General features: G+C 37.3%; 1 protein-coding gene across 2 annotated transcripts in view; it reads right to left on the bottom strand.

Moving 5' to 3' along the window:
• UGGT1 (UDP-glucose glycoprotein glucosyltransferase 1) overlaps positions 1-21793 on the bottom strand; it is a 127608-nt gene that overhangs the window by 19794 nt on the left and 86021 nt on the right. For both annotated transcript variants that reach the window (XM_059166539.1, XM_059166540.1), the window contains 11 exons: positions 21648-21727; positions 20147-20336; positions 16598-16756; positions 15949-16034; positions 13134-13218; positions 11773-11861; positions 10891-10995; positions 9572-9656; positions 8766-8948; positions 6782-6942; positions 5655-5769 (listed from right to left, as the gene is read on the bottom strand). In XM_059166539.1, coding sequence (XP_059022522.1) covers positions 5655-5769; positions 6782-6942; positions 8766-8948; positions 9572-9656; positions 10891-10995; positions 11773-11861; positions 13134-13218; positions 15949-16034; positions 16598-16756; positions 20147-20336; positions 21648-21727 — 1338 coding nt within the window. The remainder of the gene's footprint in view (positions 1-5654; positions 5770-6781; positions 6943-8765; positions 8949-9571; positions 9657-10890; positions 10996-11772; positions 11862-13133; positions 13219-15948; positions 16035-16597; positions 16757-20146; positions 20337-21647; positions 21728-21793) is intronic.

The raw sequence follows: 21793 nt of genomic DNA, 5'->3' as shown, positions 1-21793 counted from the left end.
AAAGAAGAAGAAAAATGAAAAAATCCCATGAGAGACTATGGACTCTGAAAAACAACCTGAGGGTTTTTAAGGGGGGGGGGGGGCGGGAGGTTGGGGGATCCAGGTGGTGGGTATTAAGGAATTAAGGAGGGCATGTATTGCATGGAGCACTGGGTGTGCTGGAAAAACAATGAATACTGTTCCACTTAAAAGAAATTTAAAAAAAAATCCCAAAGAACCCAAATACTTAAATAAGCATATCACAAAAGAGAATACCTAAATGGCCATAAACACACTAAATGGCACTCAATTTCATTATATTAATAATGGAAATGCAAAAAATAAAACCACAATGAGGAACAACATCAGCAAAAATGGTAGAGTAACGAGTTCTGAAAATTCACCTCTCCAAAAAAGCAGTCAAAAACATGACAAAAACAGAATCAACTTTTTTCAGAACTCTGAAAATTAACCATTGGTTTGCAGCAACCTAAGGAGCAACTAAAAGTCAACAAAAAAATGCTTGGATATTGATAACCATGAATTTTGAGGCATCTGAACTTACTCTATTCCTATTCTCCCTGGTCTCCATCAGCCTCAAAAAATAAAGGCCTGCACTCCCTTACTGGCAGAAGGAGAACAAAGCTGAAGATCTTTCAAGCTTTATTCCCAAAGCAGAGCCATTATTTGAAGACTGTACTATATAGGCCCGTTTCTATTCAGTCTCAGTTGAATGTAACCCAGTGATAAAAAGCTTCTCCTTTGTAGCACCTAAGGATTGTATTAAGCTTTCAGAGGCTATATGAAGTGAAGCAAAGAATATACTACACAAAATTCTTTTTTTTTTTTCAACAATTTTATTTATTTACTTGTCAGAGAGAAAGAGAGCAAAAGAGCATGAAAGCCCAAGCAGGGGGTATGGCAGGCAGACAGAGGGAGAAGCACACTCCCCACTGAGCAAGGAGTCTGATGGGGGACTCGATCCCAGGACCTTGGGATCATGACCTGAGGTGAAGGCAGATGCTTAAATGACTGAGCCACCCAGGAGTCCCAGTAAGCAAAATTCTTAAGAGGAGAAACAAAAGAATGAGCTATCCATAGGAGACTTTGAAAAGAAAAGATATATTCCTGGGAAAAGAGAAGGCCATGCACATGTATAAGGCTCTGAGCATGCTTAGTGGTATATGCATAAGGAAGAAAAACCTAATAAAGCTCTCATCTCCAGTTGATCTATGGCTCTATGCAACAAAGAAGTTAGAGTTGTAAACTGCCTGGCTTACTGTTGAAAATGGTTCCAACATGCACCCAGAGGCCGTGGGCAAAGAATGGAAGTCTTAGTGGTTCTGAATACTTAAGGAAATTTCCGTCCACTTTTCGCTGATCACTAAGCTAATCAGGCAGATCAAAAATGTAGACCTCACAAAACTGATTTAAGAAGTTCAAAAACATGGGCAGAAGGCATGAACAGACACTTCTCCAAAGAAGACATACAAGTGGCTAACAGACACATGAAAAAATGTTCATCGTCATTAGCCATCAGGGAAATTCAAATCAAAACCACATTGAGATACCACCTCACACCAGTTAGAATGGCCAAAATTAACAAGATAGTAAAACAACAAGTGCTGGAGAGGATGTGGAGAAAGGGCAACCCTCTTACACTGTTGGTGGGAATGTACGTTGGTGCAGCCACTTTGGAAAACAGTGTGAGGATTCCTCAAGAAATGAAAAATAGAGCTACCCTATGACTCTGCAATTGCACTACTGGGTATTTACTCCAAAGATACAGATGTAGTAAAAAGTAGAGACATCTGTACCCCAATGTTCATAGCAGAAATGGCCACAGTCACCAAACTGTGGAAAGAGCCAAGATGCCCTTCAACAAACGAATGGGTAAAGAAGATATGGTCCATATATAAAATGGAGTATTATGCCTTCATCAGAAAATATGAATACCCAACTTTTGTATCAACATGGATGGGACTGGAGGAGATTATGCTGAGTGAAATAAGCCAAGCAGAGAGAGTCTATTATCATACGGTTTCACTTACTTGTGGAGCATAAGGAATAACATGGAGGACACTGGGAGCTGAAGAAGGGAAGTGAGTTGGGGGAAATTGAAGGGGGAGACCAACCATGAGAGACTGTGGACTCTGAAAAACAAACTGAAGGTTTTGGAGGGGAGGGAGGTAGGGGGTTGGGTGAACCTGGTGGTGGGTATTGAGGAGGTCACATATTGCATGGAGTACTGGGTGTAGTGCATAAATAATGAATTTTGAAACACTGAAAAAAAATTAAATTAAAAAAAAGTTCAAAAACAAACAAACAACTACTACTGCAATAAGCAGCAACAATAAACCCTGGGGAGGGGAGAAAGTCTGATATCCAGAATTGCCACACTATATTACTTAAAATTTCAATTTTCAACAAAAATGAAGAGACATACAAAATACCAAATATACAAAATCCATATACAGGGGTAAAAAGTAATTAATAGAAACTATACTTTTGGAGGCCTAGACATTGGATTTACAACACAAGGACTTAATAGCAGATATCTTAAATATGTTCAAATAGGAACAAAGGAAACCAAGTCTAACAGAACTAAAAGAAAGGATGAGAATGATGTTTCAAAAATTAGAAAATAAAGAGATACACACTATACAAAAAAAAACAAACAAAATCTACTGTTGAAAAACACAATAATTTTAATGAAAATTCACTAGATGGGTTTAACCAGATTTGAGCAGCAGAAAAGATAATCAGGTCAACTGAAGATAAATCAACTGAGCTCTCCCAGTCTTAAGATTTTCCAAGAGCAGAAAAAAGAATGAAGAAAAATAAAAAGAGTTCAGAGAACTCTGGGAAACCATCAAATATATGAACACATTCAATGGGAGTCCGAAGAGGAGAGAAAAAGAGGCAAGAATAATACTTAAAGAAATAAAACTTCCCAAATCTGGTGAAAACCATAAATCTACACATTCAAGAAGCTCAATGACCTCCAAGTAGGATTAATTCAAAAGAGACCCAACCTAGCTACCTCATAACCAAAGTATCAAAAGAAAAGACTGGAGATAGTACTTGTCAGGTAAGGGATTCTCAAGATTAACAGCTCATTTCTTATCACAAAACATGGAGGCTAACAGTCTATGGGACAATATAATCAAATAAAAATATGAGAAGGGAAAAAAAATGTCAAGCAAGAATTTTATATCCAGCAAAACTACCCAACAAAAACCACCAAAGGAGAAAATTACACATTTCCAAGAGTCTACTCCAGAGCCATCCTATTAAGAAATACTAAAGGGAGTCCAATGACTGAAATGAAAAGGACATTAGACAGAACTCAAATCTACATGAAAAAATAAAAAGCACCAGTAAAGGTATGTAGGTAAATATATAAGATAATATCAGTGTATTTCTTATTTAGAACACCTTTTTCCCCTGGTTTGAAAACAATTACAAACAGCAGTAATTATAAATCTGTGTTGCTGGGTATATAATGTATTATACAGTACATATACAATGTATCATACAAACTGTATTATAGTAAAAATATGGGAAGAAGGAGAACACAGCTATATAGGAAAAAAGTTTTTGTATGCTTCTGAAATTAAGTTCTTAGTAAACCCAAACCAAACTATAATAAGTTAGAGTGTTTTAATGATAATCATCAGGACAACCACTGAGAAAATAACTCAAAAATATATAATAGGGAAAACAAAAGCAGTTGAAAATCCTACTTCATTAATAATTATATAAACTGTAGGGACACTTGGGTGGCTCAGTCAGTTAAATGTCTGCCTTAGGCTCAGGTCATGATCCCAGTCATAGGATTGAGTCCCTCATCAGACTCTCTGCTCAGTGGAGAGCCTGCTTCTCCCTCTGCCTGCTGTTCCCTCTGCTTGTGCTCTCTCTCTGAAAAATAAATAAAATATATAAAAAATATAAAATAAAATGTAAATGTAGTAACTCTCTAAATGAAAGCCACATAGGATGGGTAGTTCATGTACACCAAATTAACAGACTGACAATAAGTACTAGTCAAAACACAGAGCAACAGGAACTCTTACATGGCTGGTGGGAGTATAAATTAGAACTACTTTGGAAAACTGTTTGAAAATCTAATAAAGATAAATATACAAATCTGATGACTTGATAATTCCACAAGTAGTTGTATACACAACTGAAATACTTGTACACGTGCATCAAGACAGTTACATGAATGATCACAGCACCATTATCCATGGAAAACAACCCAAATATAAAAGTTTCACTACACACAACAAAATGGATGGACTGCACAAACATAATGTTGAGCGAAAAAAATTAGACACAAGAGTACAGTTTTTAAGATACAACTGAGGTAGGGAGAAAAAAAAAATAGGCAAAACTAAACTACAGTATTTAAGAATACATGTTACAGTAGTAATTCTATAAAGAAAAGCAATGAGATGATTACCACCAAAGTTAGAATACAGGATACTTCTGTTAGAGAAGAAAGATGGCTGCTGGGATGCTAGTAATGTTCTATTTCTTGGAACTAGATGGTGGTGTACGGGCATTTGCTTTGTGGTAATTCATTGATGCATATGAATATGTATATATTGGTATATTTTTGTTTTGTATGCTTTCCTTTATGGGTGCTATATATCACAATAACAGTTTTAAAACATTGAAGGCAGGGGCACCTGGGTGGCTCAATTGGTTAAGTGACTGCCTTCAGCTCAGGTCATGGTCCCAGGGTCCTGGGATCAAATCCCACATCAGGCTTCACCTGCTCTGTGGGGTGTCTGCTTCTCCCTCTCCTTCTGTCTGCTACTCCCCCTGCTTGTATTCTCTCGCTGTCAAATAAATAAATAAAATCTTTAAAAAAAAATTCTTAAGGCATACTTAAGCAAAACAAAATATGTCAAACTACATATCTAATCTAAAACGAACTATAATCTCACCTCTAAAAAATATTTAGCATTAATAAATTGTCTTGGCTAAACTTCTTAAAAAACACCATGGCTTCTGACAGAAAAAAAAGGGAGGGATGCCTGGGTCACTCAGTCGGTTAAGCATCTGCCTTCAGCTCAGGTCATGATCCCAAAGTCCTAGGATTGAGTCCTCTATCAGGCTCCATCCTCAGTGGAGAGTGTGCTTCTCCTTCCCTCTACCTGCCACCCCTCCTGCTTGTGCACTCACACTCTCTCTCTGACAAATAAATAAATAAAAATCTTTTTTAAAAAAAGGTGGGGGAGGGCGATTGGGAGATATCTACTGTGAATCTTTGCTAATTAGTTCCTAAAGAGAAACAAATAGCTCCTAGCAGACAGAGAAACAAATTTATCAAGATATCTTGGGTGCAAAAAAAAAAAAAAAAAAAAAAAAAAAAAAAAAGATATCTTGGGTGCAAAATTAAAAGATATGGTAATGGTTTGAAGAGGCAGCATCCTCCCTCCATCTCCCTTCCAAACTAACATCATTTTTCACTACTATGTCTCCTCTTGAGGATAGATTAAAATGTCACACACACACACACACAAACACTGCACAATTCCCTTCCATGAAGAAACAAAACACTGTCCCAATGGAGGAAAGAAGTGAGAGGAAAGTAATAATCCAATTCCTGACACAATATTGCATACCCATCACTGAAAGTGTTAACCAAAAAAATAGCCACTTACCTGATCAAGATTTGAAAGGCTGTTAGGATCCTGACTCAGACCTTGGTACTGTCCCCTGAGTCTGTCACCAGCAGCTATTTTCCTAAACTTCTTCAGATCCACAACATACAGTGCACTGGATAGAAAAGAAATACTTGTTATAATCATGGATTGTAGCAGAAAAAGTAACCTCACTGAATAATGGTCACCAGATAAATATCCTGCCCTCTCTTTGAAAAAGTAAGCAGTGGCATTACAGTGGAGCTCACGGTCAGTATGTGCTCCTTCAAAGATGGCTCATGCAAAACCCATATTCTTCCACCAAGCTCACTTTGTCTCTCTTCCTTATTCAACTGCCTTCCTTATTTAGCTACCTTAAATCTCTGACAAGAGAATACTTCTACCAAATGTCAGCAAATTAGGTAATAAAAGCTAACTATCAGTCAAAGATATCCTGATGATGTCTTAAACATCACAGGGGAAAAAAACCCAGTGCCACAGATCTTCTGGGCCAAGAACATTAACTAATGATAAAGAAATCACCAAAACCCAACATTTATCTCTGTAAATGCTGCAACCTTCCAGATCTTCCAAACCACACTCAGCCCAGAGCAGATAATGTAATATTACAGTCTATCTTAAGAATTCTACTTCTAGAAATTTGTCCCACAGATATATCTGAAATATACTAAATGATGTATTTAATTATTCACTGCAATGCAGTATGTCACAACAAAATACCATAAGTAACACAAATACTGGAATAATATGTAGATGTAAAAAGGAAGGTCTCTCTCTCAACACACTAATTTAAGATCTACTAGAGAAATTAAATAAAGCAAGCACAAAATTGTAAACATGATGGCATATTTTGTGTATAAAAAGAAATTTGGTTGTTAATGTAAGAAATCAAGAAACTCTGGAAGGACATAAATTAAAAGAGGAGGTTATCTGTTGTAGAAGTGAGAACTGGGTAGAGGACAGAAAAGACTGGGAAGATTATTTTTTGTAATAATCTGGGCATATCATTTATAATTTTTATTTTTGAACCATATTAATTTATTGCCTATTCACAATTTCAAATATGCAAAATAAATTTTTTAAGAAAAGAAAATCAAACAGCATTAAGAGTATTCCTTTTTCAATACCTGATATGATACTTCCGCCCAGCCAAATGACTAGCCCAGTACCCCGATTTCCAGAACCTGTAGCCATCCATTTCTTTTCGGCTATCACAGAAAGGAGTATAACCATAAGGAGCACCATCCAAATTGAAATCTCTTAACTCTTTCAGATCCGTTCGTACAATCTGAAGAAAAGAAAATCACAAGTCATTTGTATTGCTTTGTTTGTTTTAGAGGGAGAGAGAGCAGGAAGGGAGTAGGGGAGGGAGGTATAGATTAGAGGAAGAGAGGGAATCTTAAATAGGCTTCATGCCCAGTGCAGAGCCTGACACAGGGCTCCATCTCACGACCTTGAGATCATAACCTGAGCCAAAATCAAAAGTCAGACACTTAACCAACTGAGCCACCCAGACAACCCACAAGTCATCTGAAACTGCTGAGAGCAGTTTCCTTAAAATCCGGAATGCCTCACTGAGACATTGCAGAGGGCAGCTCTGAGGTTAATGGCACAGTCTCCAGCTGTAGACCCAGTCTTAACCCAGATTCTTACTCTGATTAGCTGACTGCTTTCACTAACATGTAAGACACTTTGTCTAGAGCTTGGCACATAGTATTCTAGTATTCAAAAAGGTAGAATAAAACAAATTTACACTACTTAGCCTCTCTGTGACTGAGTTTCCTCATGTGTAAAATGGATACTTCACAGGATTACATGAATCAGTACACGGACAGCTGTGAAAAGATGCCGGACACACAAGTACTCAACGAAGAGTAAGTGTGCTTATATTAGAATCCAGAAAGCATGCTTTAGATCATGTCAGTTGTGATACAGTGAGTCCTATAAGGCAGGTAATTCCAAAGAGGTGGATGAAGCCTGTGGCCACATGCACATATGACATATCACTTCCATTCAGATGATTACCTCAGGTGTCAGCCAGCTCAGGGGATGGGGGAAGGTTAAAGAACTATATTCACACTTTTTTAGTTTGTATGGTCTAAAACCACAGTATGTTCCTTTTAGGTCAAATCTTGACAGGAAGAAGACTATCTGAAGACTTCCAAATTATCAAAGCCAGGCATCTATCTACTAGAGCCTCCTCCCTCTTAACCATGTCAGTAAGTCCTAGCTTTTGGGTAAATAACTGGAGATAATGGCAAGCACTGTTAAACCTCAATCTTTTAGTTTCTAGTTTGTATGTTAAATGAATTAAGTATGTAATTATGTACTGCATAAATGATGTAAACGCACTTGCGTAAAAGAGGCACAGAAAAAAGATGAAAAAAAAATACATCAAATGCAAATTTTAAAAAGTGATCACGTGTTGGTATAACTTTCCATATATTCTATTTTTTATTACTTTTGTATTAGTAATTTTGTATTAGTCACCATGTAGTACATCATTAGTTTTTGATGTAGTGTTCCATGATTCACGTGTGCATATTCATATTCATATGTGTGCATATTCCATATATTCTAATAATATAACATAAACATGTATTTTTCTGTAACTAGGAAAATTAAAAAGGAGAAGGAAGTCTAATGCCTTTAATACGAACTGTTTATTTTTTTAAGATTTTATTTATTTATCTGACAAAGAGAGAGACAGTGAGAGGGAACACAAGCAGGGGGAGTGGGATAGGGAGAACCAGGCCTCCTGCTGAGCAGGGAGGCTGATGTAGGGCTTGAACCCAGGATCCCGGGATCATGATGAGAGCAAAGGTCCTGAGGCACCCAGGCGCCCCAATATGAACTGTTTAAATCTGGCTTGTAAGAGCTTACTTGGGGCACCTGGGTCGCTCATTGGGTTAAAGCCTCTGCCTTCAGCTCAGGTCATGATCCCAGGGTCCTGGGATTGAGCCCCTGGGATTGGGCCCCGAATCAGGTCTCTGCTCAGCAGGGAGCCTGCTTCCCCCACCCCCACTCTGCCTGCCTCTCTACCTACTTTTGATCTCTTTCTGTCAAAAAAATAAATAAAATCTTTAAAAAAAAAAAAAAAAAAGAGCTTACCTGATCAGCATCTACAAACAGGAATTTGTCAACAACCAATGGGAAGAGCACATCCAAGAAGAGAATCTTGTAACCCCAGATGATGCGCTGCTTCTCAGTCTGCTGATGAAGCCACCGAGGCCATTTGTACTGAACAAGTTCATATTGGAAATTGTATTCATTTGCCATATAAGGTATGAACTCCTATTTTGGGACATAGGAAACAACAAACAACCATTTACTTTTTTTTTTTTTTTTAACAACCATTTACTTTGATGAAGAAATTCAACTCTGTAAGTCAGCCATCGTGATTATGGCACAAGTAAAATACATTTACCATAACAGTGGTCTAATACAGATATCTAACCCTGACTCACAGAGTAACCTGCACTACACTTTCTAATTAAACTATAAATACATGCTCAGAGGAAGAGAATGTATTTTATCAAAACAAAAGATACAGATTTTCTTCTAATGTTATCCAAGCTTCAAACAGGTCAAAATTTTGTTTGGTTTTATAAGGACTATCCTTCCAAAATAATCCAGTCTGGAATGAACATACAAATATACAAGCAGGGGCTCCTGGCTGGGTTTTAGTTGGAAGAGCACGTGACTCTTGATCTTGGGGTCATCAGTTTGAGCCCCACACTGGGTGTAGAGATTACTTAAACTAAATAAACAAAAATATATATATACAACTGAAGAAGGGAAACCTAATTAAAAGGAAAATTTTTAAATCATACAAGTAAGACTGAAGCAGTAAAAACTCTATTATACCATACATATCTCCTTAATAAGAATCCTTTCCTTTCTCCTGAGGAACAAACCTTAAATGTGGGAGACAAATAATTCTTCAAAAACCAGAATTTCACAGGAGTCTTGGTATTCTTCAGTACTGACAGCATCATTATACTGTCAAACAAAAGCAAACAATAATCAATAATAATCTTCCAATGCTTTTTAATCTCAGAGAAATCAAGTAGAGTCAATCATGAGACTGCTAAATGTTCTTCATAGCAGAGCAAATTGATGGCAAAGAGAGACGCTTAGTAATGGAAATGGAAAACTACACTTATTATACAAAGTTATCATTGAATGGAAAAGAAAGTATTTCTCACCCATAAAAATATACCTGATAAAGGCAAATGTTTTAATCATGTTACATCTTTTAATAAACTCCTTCATGAACTGCTTTCTTAACTATGGTACAAATGAATAATGAAGGTTGTGGTTAAATGACTACAGGACTCTGAAAAGAAAACCTGTAAGCCACAATAGCTGTGTGTGGCTGTACTGCCCCCCAGAGTCTCAACTGAAGACCCTGCCAGGGAGGAGAGCAGGGAGAGGTCAGGGGATATAGCAAATGACTATGGCATCAGGATTTCCTACTTTGAAAACAGACAAAAACAAACTGAGTCAAGGAATTTAATTAAATTGAATTATAACCAACATTTAACATTAACTACTTTATTTTAGGTCAGTTATTTTTTGGAAATGGGAGGGCTGACCTGAGTAAAATGACAGTTTAATTATTTGCCACACTAGATTTGTCATGGAAAATTAAAAGTAAAATGAACCCTGGCATTAAGAAAGGCACTCTCAAGGAAAGGAGTATATATTCATAGCCAAGCCTCTCCCTGGGGAGCACTGCCTCAACCAGCCTAAGGCTGTGACCTTTCCTTGACCCTGACTGTGTGACCTCAGGCAAGTTCCTTCACCCTCTGAATCTCCCTATAAACAAAGGTATTCTTCTGTGAGAACCAAGATCACTCCTCGCTCTAAACTATGAGTCTTTGGAAGGCAGGTCCATGGCCCTATTCTACTTCTATTCTCTGTGCTGACCTCCTAATTTCTGGTTTAAGCAATGACTTGCTTAAGTCATTGGCCAATTAAACACCACTATTTATATTGTGCATGCAGCACTATTAAAGGTTTATAGCCTTGTAATATCCACACAGATGCATTTAAGATACAGTCAGACTTTATGAGACTGACAGAACAAAACAAATACAATTATATATTCAAAATCCTCAGAGTGCTTCAGATTACAAAGAAGCATAATGGACAGAATCCCATAAAAGATTAACTAAGTAAGAATACTAAAACAAACTCATTCATATATACTGAAATAATCAATACAACTAACCGAAGAAATCTTTCATAGAGATGACCAGATGCCACGGAGAAAATATTAATTATGTCATCTTTATCTTGTTTCACTTCCTCAGTCTTCTGTCCTCCTGTAAAGCCCCTATAATAATAAAGATAAAAACAAGAACACTTGAAATGCTGGTACAGATACATAGCCCTTTAAGGGGAGAGCTACAGAGATGGTGTTTCCCATTCCCATTCCTTCCCAAGGGGGTAATGCAGGAGGAGCCAGTGAAACATCCTCTGGGACCCCAAGAGGGCACAAGGCAACCAAGCCAGCACAGGGTAAAGAGAAGGATGCTGCCTACGGGGTACCACATAGCTTCACAAATAGACTGAACACAGGCGATTCCACAGAATGTGATCTGCTCAATGGGAAGTAAACTGAACTCTCCAAAAGGCAGGCACAACCCAATGAGAGTCAAGAAGTAACTTCCCCACAAGGGGATGTTAACATCCTTCACTTAGTCAGTGGAAAACACTCATCTACTCTAAATAGAAAGTGCAAGATGTGGTGGCAGAGTGCAGACTCTGAAAGGCTCAGATAGGATTCTTATACTCAAAAGAAGGGAGAGACGGTGCTTACACCTCACCTTTTCCTTAAAAGATACATATATATATATATATGTATATACATATATATATATTTTTTTTTCTAAGATTTTATTTATTTATTTGACAGAGAGAAATCACAAGTTGATGGAGAGGCAGGTAGAGAGAGAGAGAGGGAAGCAGGCTCCCTGCCGAGCAGAGAGCCCGATGCGGGACTCGATCCCAGGACCCTGAGATCATGACCTGAGCCGAAGGCAGCGGCTTAACCCACTGAACCACCCAGGCGCCCCAGTATATATATATTTTTTTAATGGTACCAATTTACCATTTGAAGGAGTCCCAAAATCCAGATTCATTTTCATTAGTTCCATCACTCAGCAAGTCTTCATTTACCATATCTGCCTTCTTCTGAACCTGCAACCATATGTGAGGAGTGCTATCAACAATAGGAAATGAATTCTCCAATAAGCATGACAACCAACCCAGAGTCTAGACGAGTTCAATAGAATGATCATCAACATACCACATTAAAACTGCAGGTGATGAGACAGCAACCTCTCTTAATTAGATAATAACTTTTTTACTTTGAAAAATGGTCAAAGAACCTCAAATTCAACTGTGTAGGAAACATACTCAAAGCAAAACTAGAAACCTAATCCACCAAGCTGAGAGCTGGTTTTCCAGAAGTAGAGTACAGCCCACATGAGCACTGACAGGCAGTCACTTTAGCTCACAGCCTGTTTTTAGGATTTCCCAGGAAAAAGACAGGTTGAATCTTCTCCCCAGCATAGAGACCAATTTTCTGCTCAACTGTGTGGGCTGCTTTAGATTCCACTGTGTGTAATGATTACTTATTCTATAATACCTATTATTTGTGTTTAAGGCATTAAGAATTTCAAAATTCTGAGAAGTGAAAAGAAATGAAATAGGGATACCAATTATTATTGTTGTTGGAATTTTCATAGGCATCCTTCCCAATTTTCTGAGAATAGTCATCAATAGTAATATTAATGATGGCTATGTAAGCAAAATAGTATCTTGTGAAAACACTTTATGTAAAATGAGACTATTATTGCTCACTGAGATTACTCAAAAGGTACAATCTCTCGGCTGAAGAAAGCCACAAATGTATGTTTACCAAAGACATCTTACATTTAAAGTATTCTGGGGCGCCTAGTGGCTCAGTTGGCTAAGTGTCTGACTCCTGATTTCGGCTCAGGTCATGATTTTAGGATGGTGAAAATGAGCCCCACATTGGTCTCTGTGCTAGGCATGGAGCCTGCTTGGGATTCTCTTCTTTCTCTTTCTCTCTCTCTCCTGCCGCATAGTCTCCCCGCCCCCCACCCTGGCATGCTCTCTCTCTCTCTCAAAAAAAAAAAAAAAAAAAGGCATTTCAATAAACACTAAAATTCCAAAGGTGAATTAAAGTCTTAAGCAGGTTTTTCTTCCCACCAGCTTTACTGAGATATAATTACTGACAAACATTGTAAAAATTGAAGGTGCACAATGTGATGATTTGATTTGATCTGCATATATTATTTGCATATATATTGTAAAATGATGACCACAGTGACAATATTATTAGATAACACATCCACATTATCTAGATAAGAGCTACTGAATGCCAGAATACTGCTACTTTTACCCACTATAATAGAATGTCTGTTTTAGGATTACCAAACTCACCTTCACTTTAATAATTTTGCTCTTGAAGTTGTTGAGGACAACAACAATTTCATCAGCATCAGGAGGAGAATCTGTGCCATCGTGGCTTAGAGAGAAAAGAAAGGGAAAGGACAAGACAGACATTACAAATCACAATTCTCAAAATGCAGTAAGTGGTCTGACGTCAAGCTGCCATATTTGTTATCATAAACGAGTTTTCCAGAACAAATTAATTTCTCACAACCTGCAGGAAGTCGCTTCAAGCTACACAGAAGCACTTGTCAGAATCTCTATCCTTCAAACATCAAACATTCCAGTCACAACCCAAACTTTTTTCTTGAGTCTCCTCTTTAAATTACTTTTCACAGGGGCACCTGGGTGGCTCAGTGGGTTAAAGCCTCTGCCTTTGGCTCAGGTCATGATCCCAGGGTCCTGGGATGGAGCCCTGCATCGGGCTCTCTGCTCATCAGGGAGCCTGCTCCCTTCTCTCTCTCTGCCTGCCTCTCTGCCTACTTGTGATCTCTGTCTGTCAAATAAATAAATAAAATCTTTAAATTACCTTTCACAGAGAAAAAAGCTCCCAGTGCTGGCAAGCGCATAATAACACTTAATCAACACCTGTAATAACAAAGTCTGAGCCAAGTTCAGCACCAGCAATAAAGGGCTGTCCAGGGGTATAAGCCACTCTGCACCATCATCAGAAACACATCACTTCTACTCTTTCACAGACAAGTAACAAAGCATGACTCTACTTCAGAGTACCGTACTCTATCCTTCTGCCTGGAGGCACATAATCAACCAACTCTAGTCTCAACTCAACCTGGTGCCCATATTCTGAAGAAAGAACTATACCAAGCTCTATTTGCAGGGAGGGCTAGGGCAAAATTGGAAACTTTAAAATTAAAAATAAGATATCCCCAATCAACTAATTCCTAAAATTTCCAGGCATCAATTTTCAAGGTGTTAAGTGCAGAAAGCCACGATAAAATATGAATTCACCACATTCATTCAATATCATTCAGCAGACAACAGAGTTCTCAGGCAAGGAAAGATTCTGATGTGAGCATGAAACACTACAGAATCTGGGACTATCCAAGATGAAGGGAACTCTAGACAGCAGGAAGAGAGGAGGACTCCATACTCCTAGGGTAGGGGGAAGAGTAGTCAAGGAAAGGACATATGGAAGGGATGGTGTTTAGAAGAAGAACAAGTAAATTTCTCATGATGGGATTAAATTCTGCAAAAGTATATTTAAGAAAACGTTATTGGGAAGAAAACCTAGTATTTACATTGAATGTTATTATAATACAGCTTCAAGAATCCATGCTGCTCTACAGAACTAAAATCACACAACCAGAGGGTGTTTTAAATACACTGTAATGGAAATTCCTCCCTAAAACTTGACACAAACTCTCTTCACATAGCTTAAAACTAATTTAAATTGTGTTAAACTTAGATTACACCTTTTAAAAGGCAGTATAATTTTTCTTCTGTTTCCCCTTTTAATTCCTTTTTTAATGTTCAATTGAGCAACATATAGTACATCATTAGTTTTTGAATGTAGTGTTCAATGATTCATTAGTTGCACATAAAACCCAGTGCTCATCACCACACATGCCTTCCTTAATATCCATTACTTGGTTACCCCATTCCCCCAACCACCTCCCTTCTGTAATCCTCTGTTTGTTTCCCACAGTCCAAAGTCTCTCATGGTTTATCTCCATCTCTGGTTTCTTTCCATTTAGTTTTCCGTCCCTTCCCCTATGGTCCCCTGTGTTTTTCCTTATGTTCCATATATGAGTGAAACCATGCTCATGGATTGGAAGAATAAACATTGTTAAAATATTTATGCTGCCAAGAGCAATCTACACTTTCAATGAAAACCCTATCAAAATATCATGGACATTTTTCACAGAGCTGCAACAAACAATCCTAAAATTTGTATGGAACCAGAAAAGACTCCAAATCACCAGGGGAATTATGAAAAAGAAAATCAAAGCTGGGGACACATAATGACTGAGTTTAAGCTGTATTACAAAGCTGTAAACATCAAGAGAGCACAGTATTGGCACAAAAACAGACACACAGATCAATGGAACAAAACAGAGACCCCAGAAACAGACCCTCAACTCTATGGTCAACGAATCTTCAATAAAGTAGGAAACAGTATCTAATGGAAAAAAGACAGTCTCTTCAGTAAACAGTGCTGGGAAAACTGGACCGTCATATGCAGAAGAATGAAACTAGACCACACTCTTACACCATACACAAAGATAATCTCAAAATGTCAGTATAATTTTTTTAAGCTAACAGGAGGCCACTGCAAACCTGAAGGCAAAAACCTGGTGACTGACAAAATGCTCTGGAAATACTGGAAATACTGCCATATTACCCCAGACCAGGAAAGCCAATGCTAGCACCAAGATTTCAAGGCCAAAGTTTATACCTTCTGTGTATGTACAATTCACCCAGGGTCAAGAAATATACTATCCAGGCAGAAAAGACTGACTGTTATTTACTTTTTTCTCCTTTCCTGAAATAACTCAATTTCTCATCTGCCTATGGTTTTCATCACAGTGAGAGAATGACCCGATTCTGGGATGCTGTTAGCACAAAGGAAAGACTAAAGAGTAAAACCTGACATACTTACTAGTATTCATACCACTTATTGTCCAATCATACCCTGACAGTTCTTCCATACTCAATTTCCTGGAAAAGCATTGTTTCATCACCTATAAATTCTTATTTCCCAGTTAACTGCCAGTGTAGTACTCAATTCAAGTTGATTCTTTGTAAAATATTCTGGAAAAGAAGCACCTACATCACTTAATCCTACCTGTAAATTCTATAAATATCTTCAGACCGACCCTTCCTTAGTCTGAGAATCCAAGCTCCTGGGTTGGCTTTTAACTGAAAGTAGCCCTAAGGTAAGAAGAAAGATAAATTTTAGTTTTCTTTGAAACATCAAAATGCTGTTTCTGAGGGACAGTTATTTCGTTTTCTGAAATATCACTCATATTTTAAATAAGACAGTTATATGAAAATTTCAGTGCTATTCTTTAAAAGAAAGAGAGAAATCAATCAATCAATCAATCAATCAATCTACCCATTAGAAACACTAGCAAAATACAGGCCAGTGAAGCCAAGAACGGGGCCCTTGATCTGTAAGTGAATGAAGGATCAATGTGTCATTTATGAATAAGCTACAAACCTCCAAAGCCAAGAAAAATGCTGTCAGCTCTTAAGCATTGCATCTGCAGGCACCAATTTGATTAGAACAGAATATTCAGAATAGTCTAGCATTTTTTTAAGACTAATATGTTATTCCAACCTGTAAGTTTAACTTAGATTTTTATACTGATCAAATTTATTCAATCATGAATTTTAATCTCACTCATATTCAGAATGCAAACTGCTTTATCCATAAACTCTAGTGCCCAAATTAACATGACTCAATACTCCCACCTAATGTACTGATTATTTACCAGATTGGCCATAACAATGGTATCCACAATAACTGGGTTGGCCGAAGTTCCTAATGTAAACTGCAGTCCTCGTGGGGGCTGGCCTGTGGTGATGTCATAGCAGTGACCTTCTAGCAAGAGGTACTCCAGCTCATACTCAGCAGCCACCACACTATCCACCTGCAATAGCAGAATTAAATCACTTGAAAATTACTCAGCAATAAAAAGAAACAAATTATTGAGCCATGCAACAACACAGATTTCAAATGCATTATACAAACTTAACAAAGAGACATAAAGGGCTGTATACTGTACAGTCATATTTCTAAGAAATTTAAGGAAAGGCAAAACTATAGTGACAGGAAGAGGAAGGGACTGCCTGCAAAGGGGCACAAGAGAACTCTCTGGGGGGATAGAAATGCTCTGTATCTTGATTGTGCAAGGAGATTTCATACAGCTTTACAGAGTGGCTAAGACTGTCATCTAGGAAATACTATCAGGGAAACCATGTAAAATACACTGCCAAAAGAATGAACCAATCTAAAAGCTAAAGAATAAAGAAGGTAACAAAGAAACAATGAGAAACAGCAGAGAAAAACATAAATTCACCTTGGCCTACAGAATACAGCTGTAAATACTACTGCTGTTCTAAAGGCAAATATCCAAAATGTATTTGATGCCTCCATAATGGCACAAAACCATTCATGTTCTACATCAACTGCCTAAATTATTACTGATTCCTTGAAGAAAATATTATGTAATTGCAAGGCATTGGGGAAGCTTGGCTTTAGTTAAAGGGTTTTTATTCTAGTCTGGTTCACATTTGGCTCTGTAATCCTATCTAATGCTAATAAGAAATTATTTGGAGCTTAATATGTTACTGAACACTAAATTCCAAAACCATAATAATGAAAGCTAAGAGGTACTCCAGCTCTAAATAAGGTGACTCCACACAGTCACCAAGTCCCAGGCTGTTTTTAGCCAATACAGAGAAAGCCTAGGAAAGAGCAGAAAAAAACTCTAAGGACATGGAAGAGAGCTGCTCTGCTTCGATGCCTCTTTTTACAGCTCTTTAGTGCCTTCTGTGGCCATTTTGCAATCTCTGCAGCAAAAGCTGGTTCTTCAAGGACAAAGACAGCATTTCCTGTTTGTTAACAAACATGGTAGACAGGTTTGAGTTGGGAATACGGTAAGTGTTTTCACACATTCTCCCTAACTTAGCACCTGAGGGATTCTTCTTTACCCTAGTGAAAAGAAGGCTGAGAAGTCCTTTAATAACTATCTTCAAGTTCCTAGTTTCCCAATTCCCAAGAAGAACCAGGAAACAGGCATCAATTGTAGGAAGAGATATTTAGGACAGACACAGAAACAGTTGTCTTAGAAAGAAAGGAGGCTCTGAGATGCTATAAGCTCCTTATAAATACAGAATATGTGTTTTAATTCTTTCATTAATACACTCTGAGCGAGGTACAGAGTGAGGGCTGTGAAGAGACATTACTGAAACTACACTTGTGAGCTCCCAATCATTCTTAAGGGGAAAGGATCACTTACCTTAGATACTCAAAATAGCTATATGAACATAAATGAAATAAAGAAGAGAAAAATCAATGAAGCCAAAAGCTGGTTCTTTGAAATTTTCAACAAACTGACAAACTTTTAGTTAGACTGACCACAAAATAAAAGAAGAGCCAACTCACTGACCTCGCAAGGGAAAAGGAGACATCACTCCAAAACTAAATTTAAAAGACTATAAGAAATGCTATGACTAACTATAGGCCAACAAATTATAATGTAGATAAAATGGATAAACACCTGAAACACAAGCTCCAGAAAATGACTTAAGATGAGACAGAAAATCCAAACAAATCCATAACAAGAGACTGACTTGGTAATTTAAAAATTTCCCAATTAGGCAAGAAAATTAAATAAAAGACATCCAGTATGGAAAGGAAGAAATAAAACTATCTCTATTTGCAGAAGACATGATCTTTTATAGGCCTGTATACTAAGACCTAAAACACTGTTGAAAGAAATCAAAGACCCAAAAATAAATGGAAAGACATCCCATATTCATGGGTCAGATACTTATTAATGTTAAGATGCCAAAACTCTTCAAAATCATTTAGGTATTTAAAGTAATCTCTATCAAAATCCCAGGAGCCTTTTCTACAGATATTAACAAGTGGATTCCAAGATGCAAAGAACCCAAAATAGCCAAATCTACCTTGAAAAGTAAGAACAAAATTGGCAAACTAATTTACCAATTTCAAAACTGACAACAAAACTAGAGTAAGACAATTGTGGTCAAAGGATAGACACACAGATCAAGGGAAGAGATCTGAGAGTCTAGAATTAAATTCATTCAGGGCTAATAGATCTTTAACAAAGGTACCAAGACCATACAGTGGGGAAAGAATAGTCTTTTTAACAAATGGTGCTGTGACAAATGGATATTCACACTCAAAGAACAAACCTGTAACTCTACCTCACATCATATACAAAAATGAACTCAAAATGAATAAAAGACCTAAAATGTAAAATGTAAACTTTGAAAGTCTTATAAGAAAACATAGGACTAAATCTTCATGACCTGGAAATAAACACTGATTTTTCAGGTATACTATCAAAAGCACAAGAAACAAAAGGGAAAAAACAGATTTCATTAAGATTTGAAACATCTGTACTTTAAACGACATTATCCAGAAAGTGAAAGACAGCTAACAGAATGGAACAAATTATTTATCAATCATATATTTAAAACAGACTTGTATACAGAATATACAAAGAACTCTTACAATTCCACCATAAAAAAAAAAAGGCAAATTTTTTAAAATAGGCAAAGTATTTAAACAGATGTTTCTCCCCAAAGATGACATACAAACAGCCAATAAACACATGTAAAATGCTCCATATCATGGGCAGGAATGGAAAATGGTGCAGTCACCCTGGAAAACAGTCTGGCAATCCCTCAGGTGATTTGGACATGAATGTTCACAGCAGCATTATTTATAATAGCCAAAAAGTAGAAACAACCCAAATGTCTATCAATGAGTGGATAAACAAAACGTGGTATTTCTAAACAATAAAATATTTTCTGGCAATAAAAAAAGAATTAAATACTAATACATGCTACAACATGGATGAACCTTAAAAATAATAATTTAAGTGAAAGGAGCCAGTCACAAAAATATATGATTCTCTATAGACCAAACATCAGAACAGGCAAATCCATAGAGACAGAATATAGATTAGTGGTTGCCAGGGGGTCCTGGGGAGTGACAGCTAACGGGTATCAAGTTTCTGTCTAGTGGTGATGGCTGCACAATTCTGTGGATATACTAAAACTACTGAACTATATTCCATATACTTTAAAAAGGTAAATTTATGGTATGTGAACTAAATCTCAATGAAGCTATTATTTTTAAAAAATACAATTATACATGAATACGGACATCTCAGAGCCCTGCCTGAACTGTGATCCAGTCTGTTCAATCAGAAAATACTACCAACCACTCCATCTTAAACAGGTTTTACACAAGATTACATATGTAGAAGCAATGATACTCTTACCTCTTCTAAATAAATATTATCAAGATCATATGGCGTTCTGACAGACTCCACCATCCAACTCTCAGGTGTGTTCAAATTCAGGGTGAACAGAGGAGACTGTGGCATATCCAAAAATTTTGCTATTGGACCCTTAGCAAAGCTATTGTCTGGAGTGAAAGAAATCTCTGGCTCTAAGACATAACGGTAAAAGCTGAAATTAAAAAAATAAAATAAAATAAAAAGTCAGTCTTTTTAATACACGCAGTCCTTAAGTTCACAGCCATCCACACAGGTAACTAACTGTCTTAAAATAAAACAAACTAGATTTGGAAGGGTAACCTCCCAGATTGGGAAAGTGTTTCCAAAACCATCTCTTGCCCTAGTTTATGCCTCCTGTAGTTGTTGCAGATGGAAGCGAAGAGCAGGAGGGACAGAACTGAGAGTGGTCATTCTTTCTGATACTACTAAGGATGGATATTGTTGGAGTCACAAGACTTCCTGAACACATGCTTCCCTTTAGTGAGGAAAAAGTTATTTTTCTCTTAAACACAAAGTCCTCAATGGTGACTGAGTTCTCAGGTGAGCCCTGAAAACACTATACACAGTAGTTTAAATATTTCTCCTATTCAAGGACAATGTAGAAGCTGAGAACCATTTCAAACAGTATTTGAATTCACTTAGAATCTAACTTATAAAACACAGCACATTTTTTACATCAGGAATTTCCCAAGACCCAGCAGATGTTACCCTATCACTATTAAGTGCTTTTTAACTTTCTTCATAAATGACCATTCCAAGGATCAGACAACCTACAGCTAAGCTTGCCCTCCTTCTCGAGATAAATGCAAATGTGCCTCAGCAAGCTTCCTCTAACAAATATACTTCAACTTGAAATAACTGTTCCACTTTTAAGATAAAAAGGACAAATTTCTTTCTGTACCACAGCACATTTTTTTAAACTAGGTAAATTTAATAGCCATATTGATCTAAATACTCTAAAATTAAAGAAATACATAATTCTGATGGAGGGAATGGAGAGAGAGGGAGGGAGAGCACGAGGGAGGAAGGCAAGCAGGCAGGCCCAAGTAACTTGAGGTAATGCCACCTAAAAACTTCCATACCCTCACTAAATTCTTAGAACTTCTGATTAAAGCAGAAATTTAGTAAAACTGAACAAAAGTAAATGATCTTTTCAAACATGAAGTCCACATATAAACCCATTTGATCCTTAATATTCAATACCAGCTTTCAGATTTAATACCACATTTTCTTTTCTTTTTTTTTTTTTTTTTAAAGATTTTATTTATTTATTTGACAGGCAGAGATCACAAGTAGGCAGAGAGGCAGGCAGAGAGAGAGGAAGAAGCAGGGTCCCTGCTGAGCAGAGAGCCCGACGCGGGGCTCGATCCCAGGACCCTGGGATCATGACCCGAGCCAAAGGCAACGGCTTTAACCCACTGAGCCACCCAGGCGCCCCATTAATACCACATTTTCAATTGATCTCTTAAATAGCTTGTTTTACCTTTTTAAAGGCATGTCAGAAAGTTTAGATTGGCAGTTCATAAACACTCTTAGATTCATGTTGATCAGCTGGGTTAAAACCTAAAAGAGCAAACCAAGAGATAAAATATAAAATTTTCCTATAGAGAAAGTGACTGATATTTGAGA

This window comes from Mustela lutreola, chromosome 3 (genome assembly GCF_030435805.1).
Source record: "Mustela lutreola isolate mMusLut2 chromosome 3, mMusLut2.pri, whole genome shotgun sequence".
In the NCBI taxonomy this organism is placed as follows: domain Eukaryota; kingdom Metazoa; phylum Chordata; class Mammalia; order Carnivora; family Mustelidae; genus Mustela; species Mustela lutreola.
This window is presented reverse-complemented; position numbering and strand designations above follow the sequence as displayed.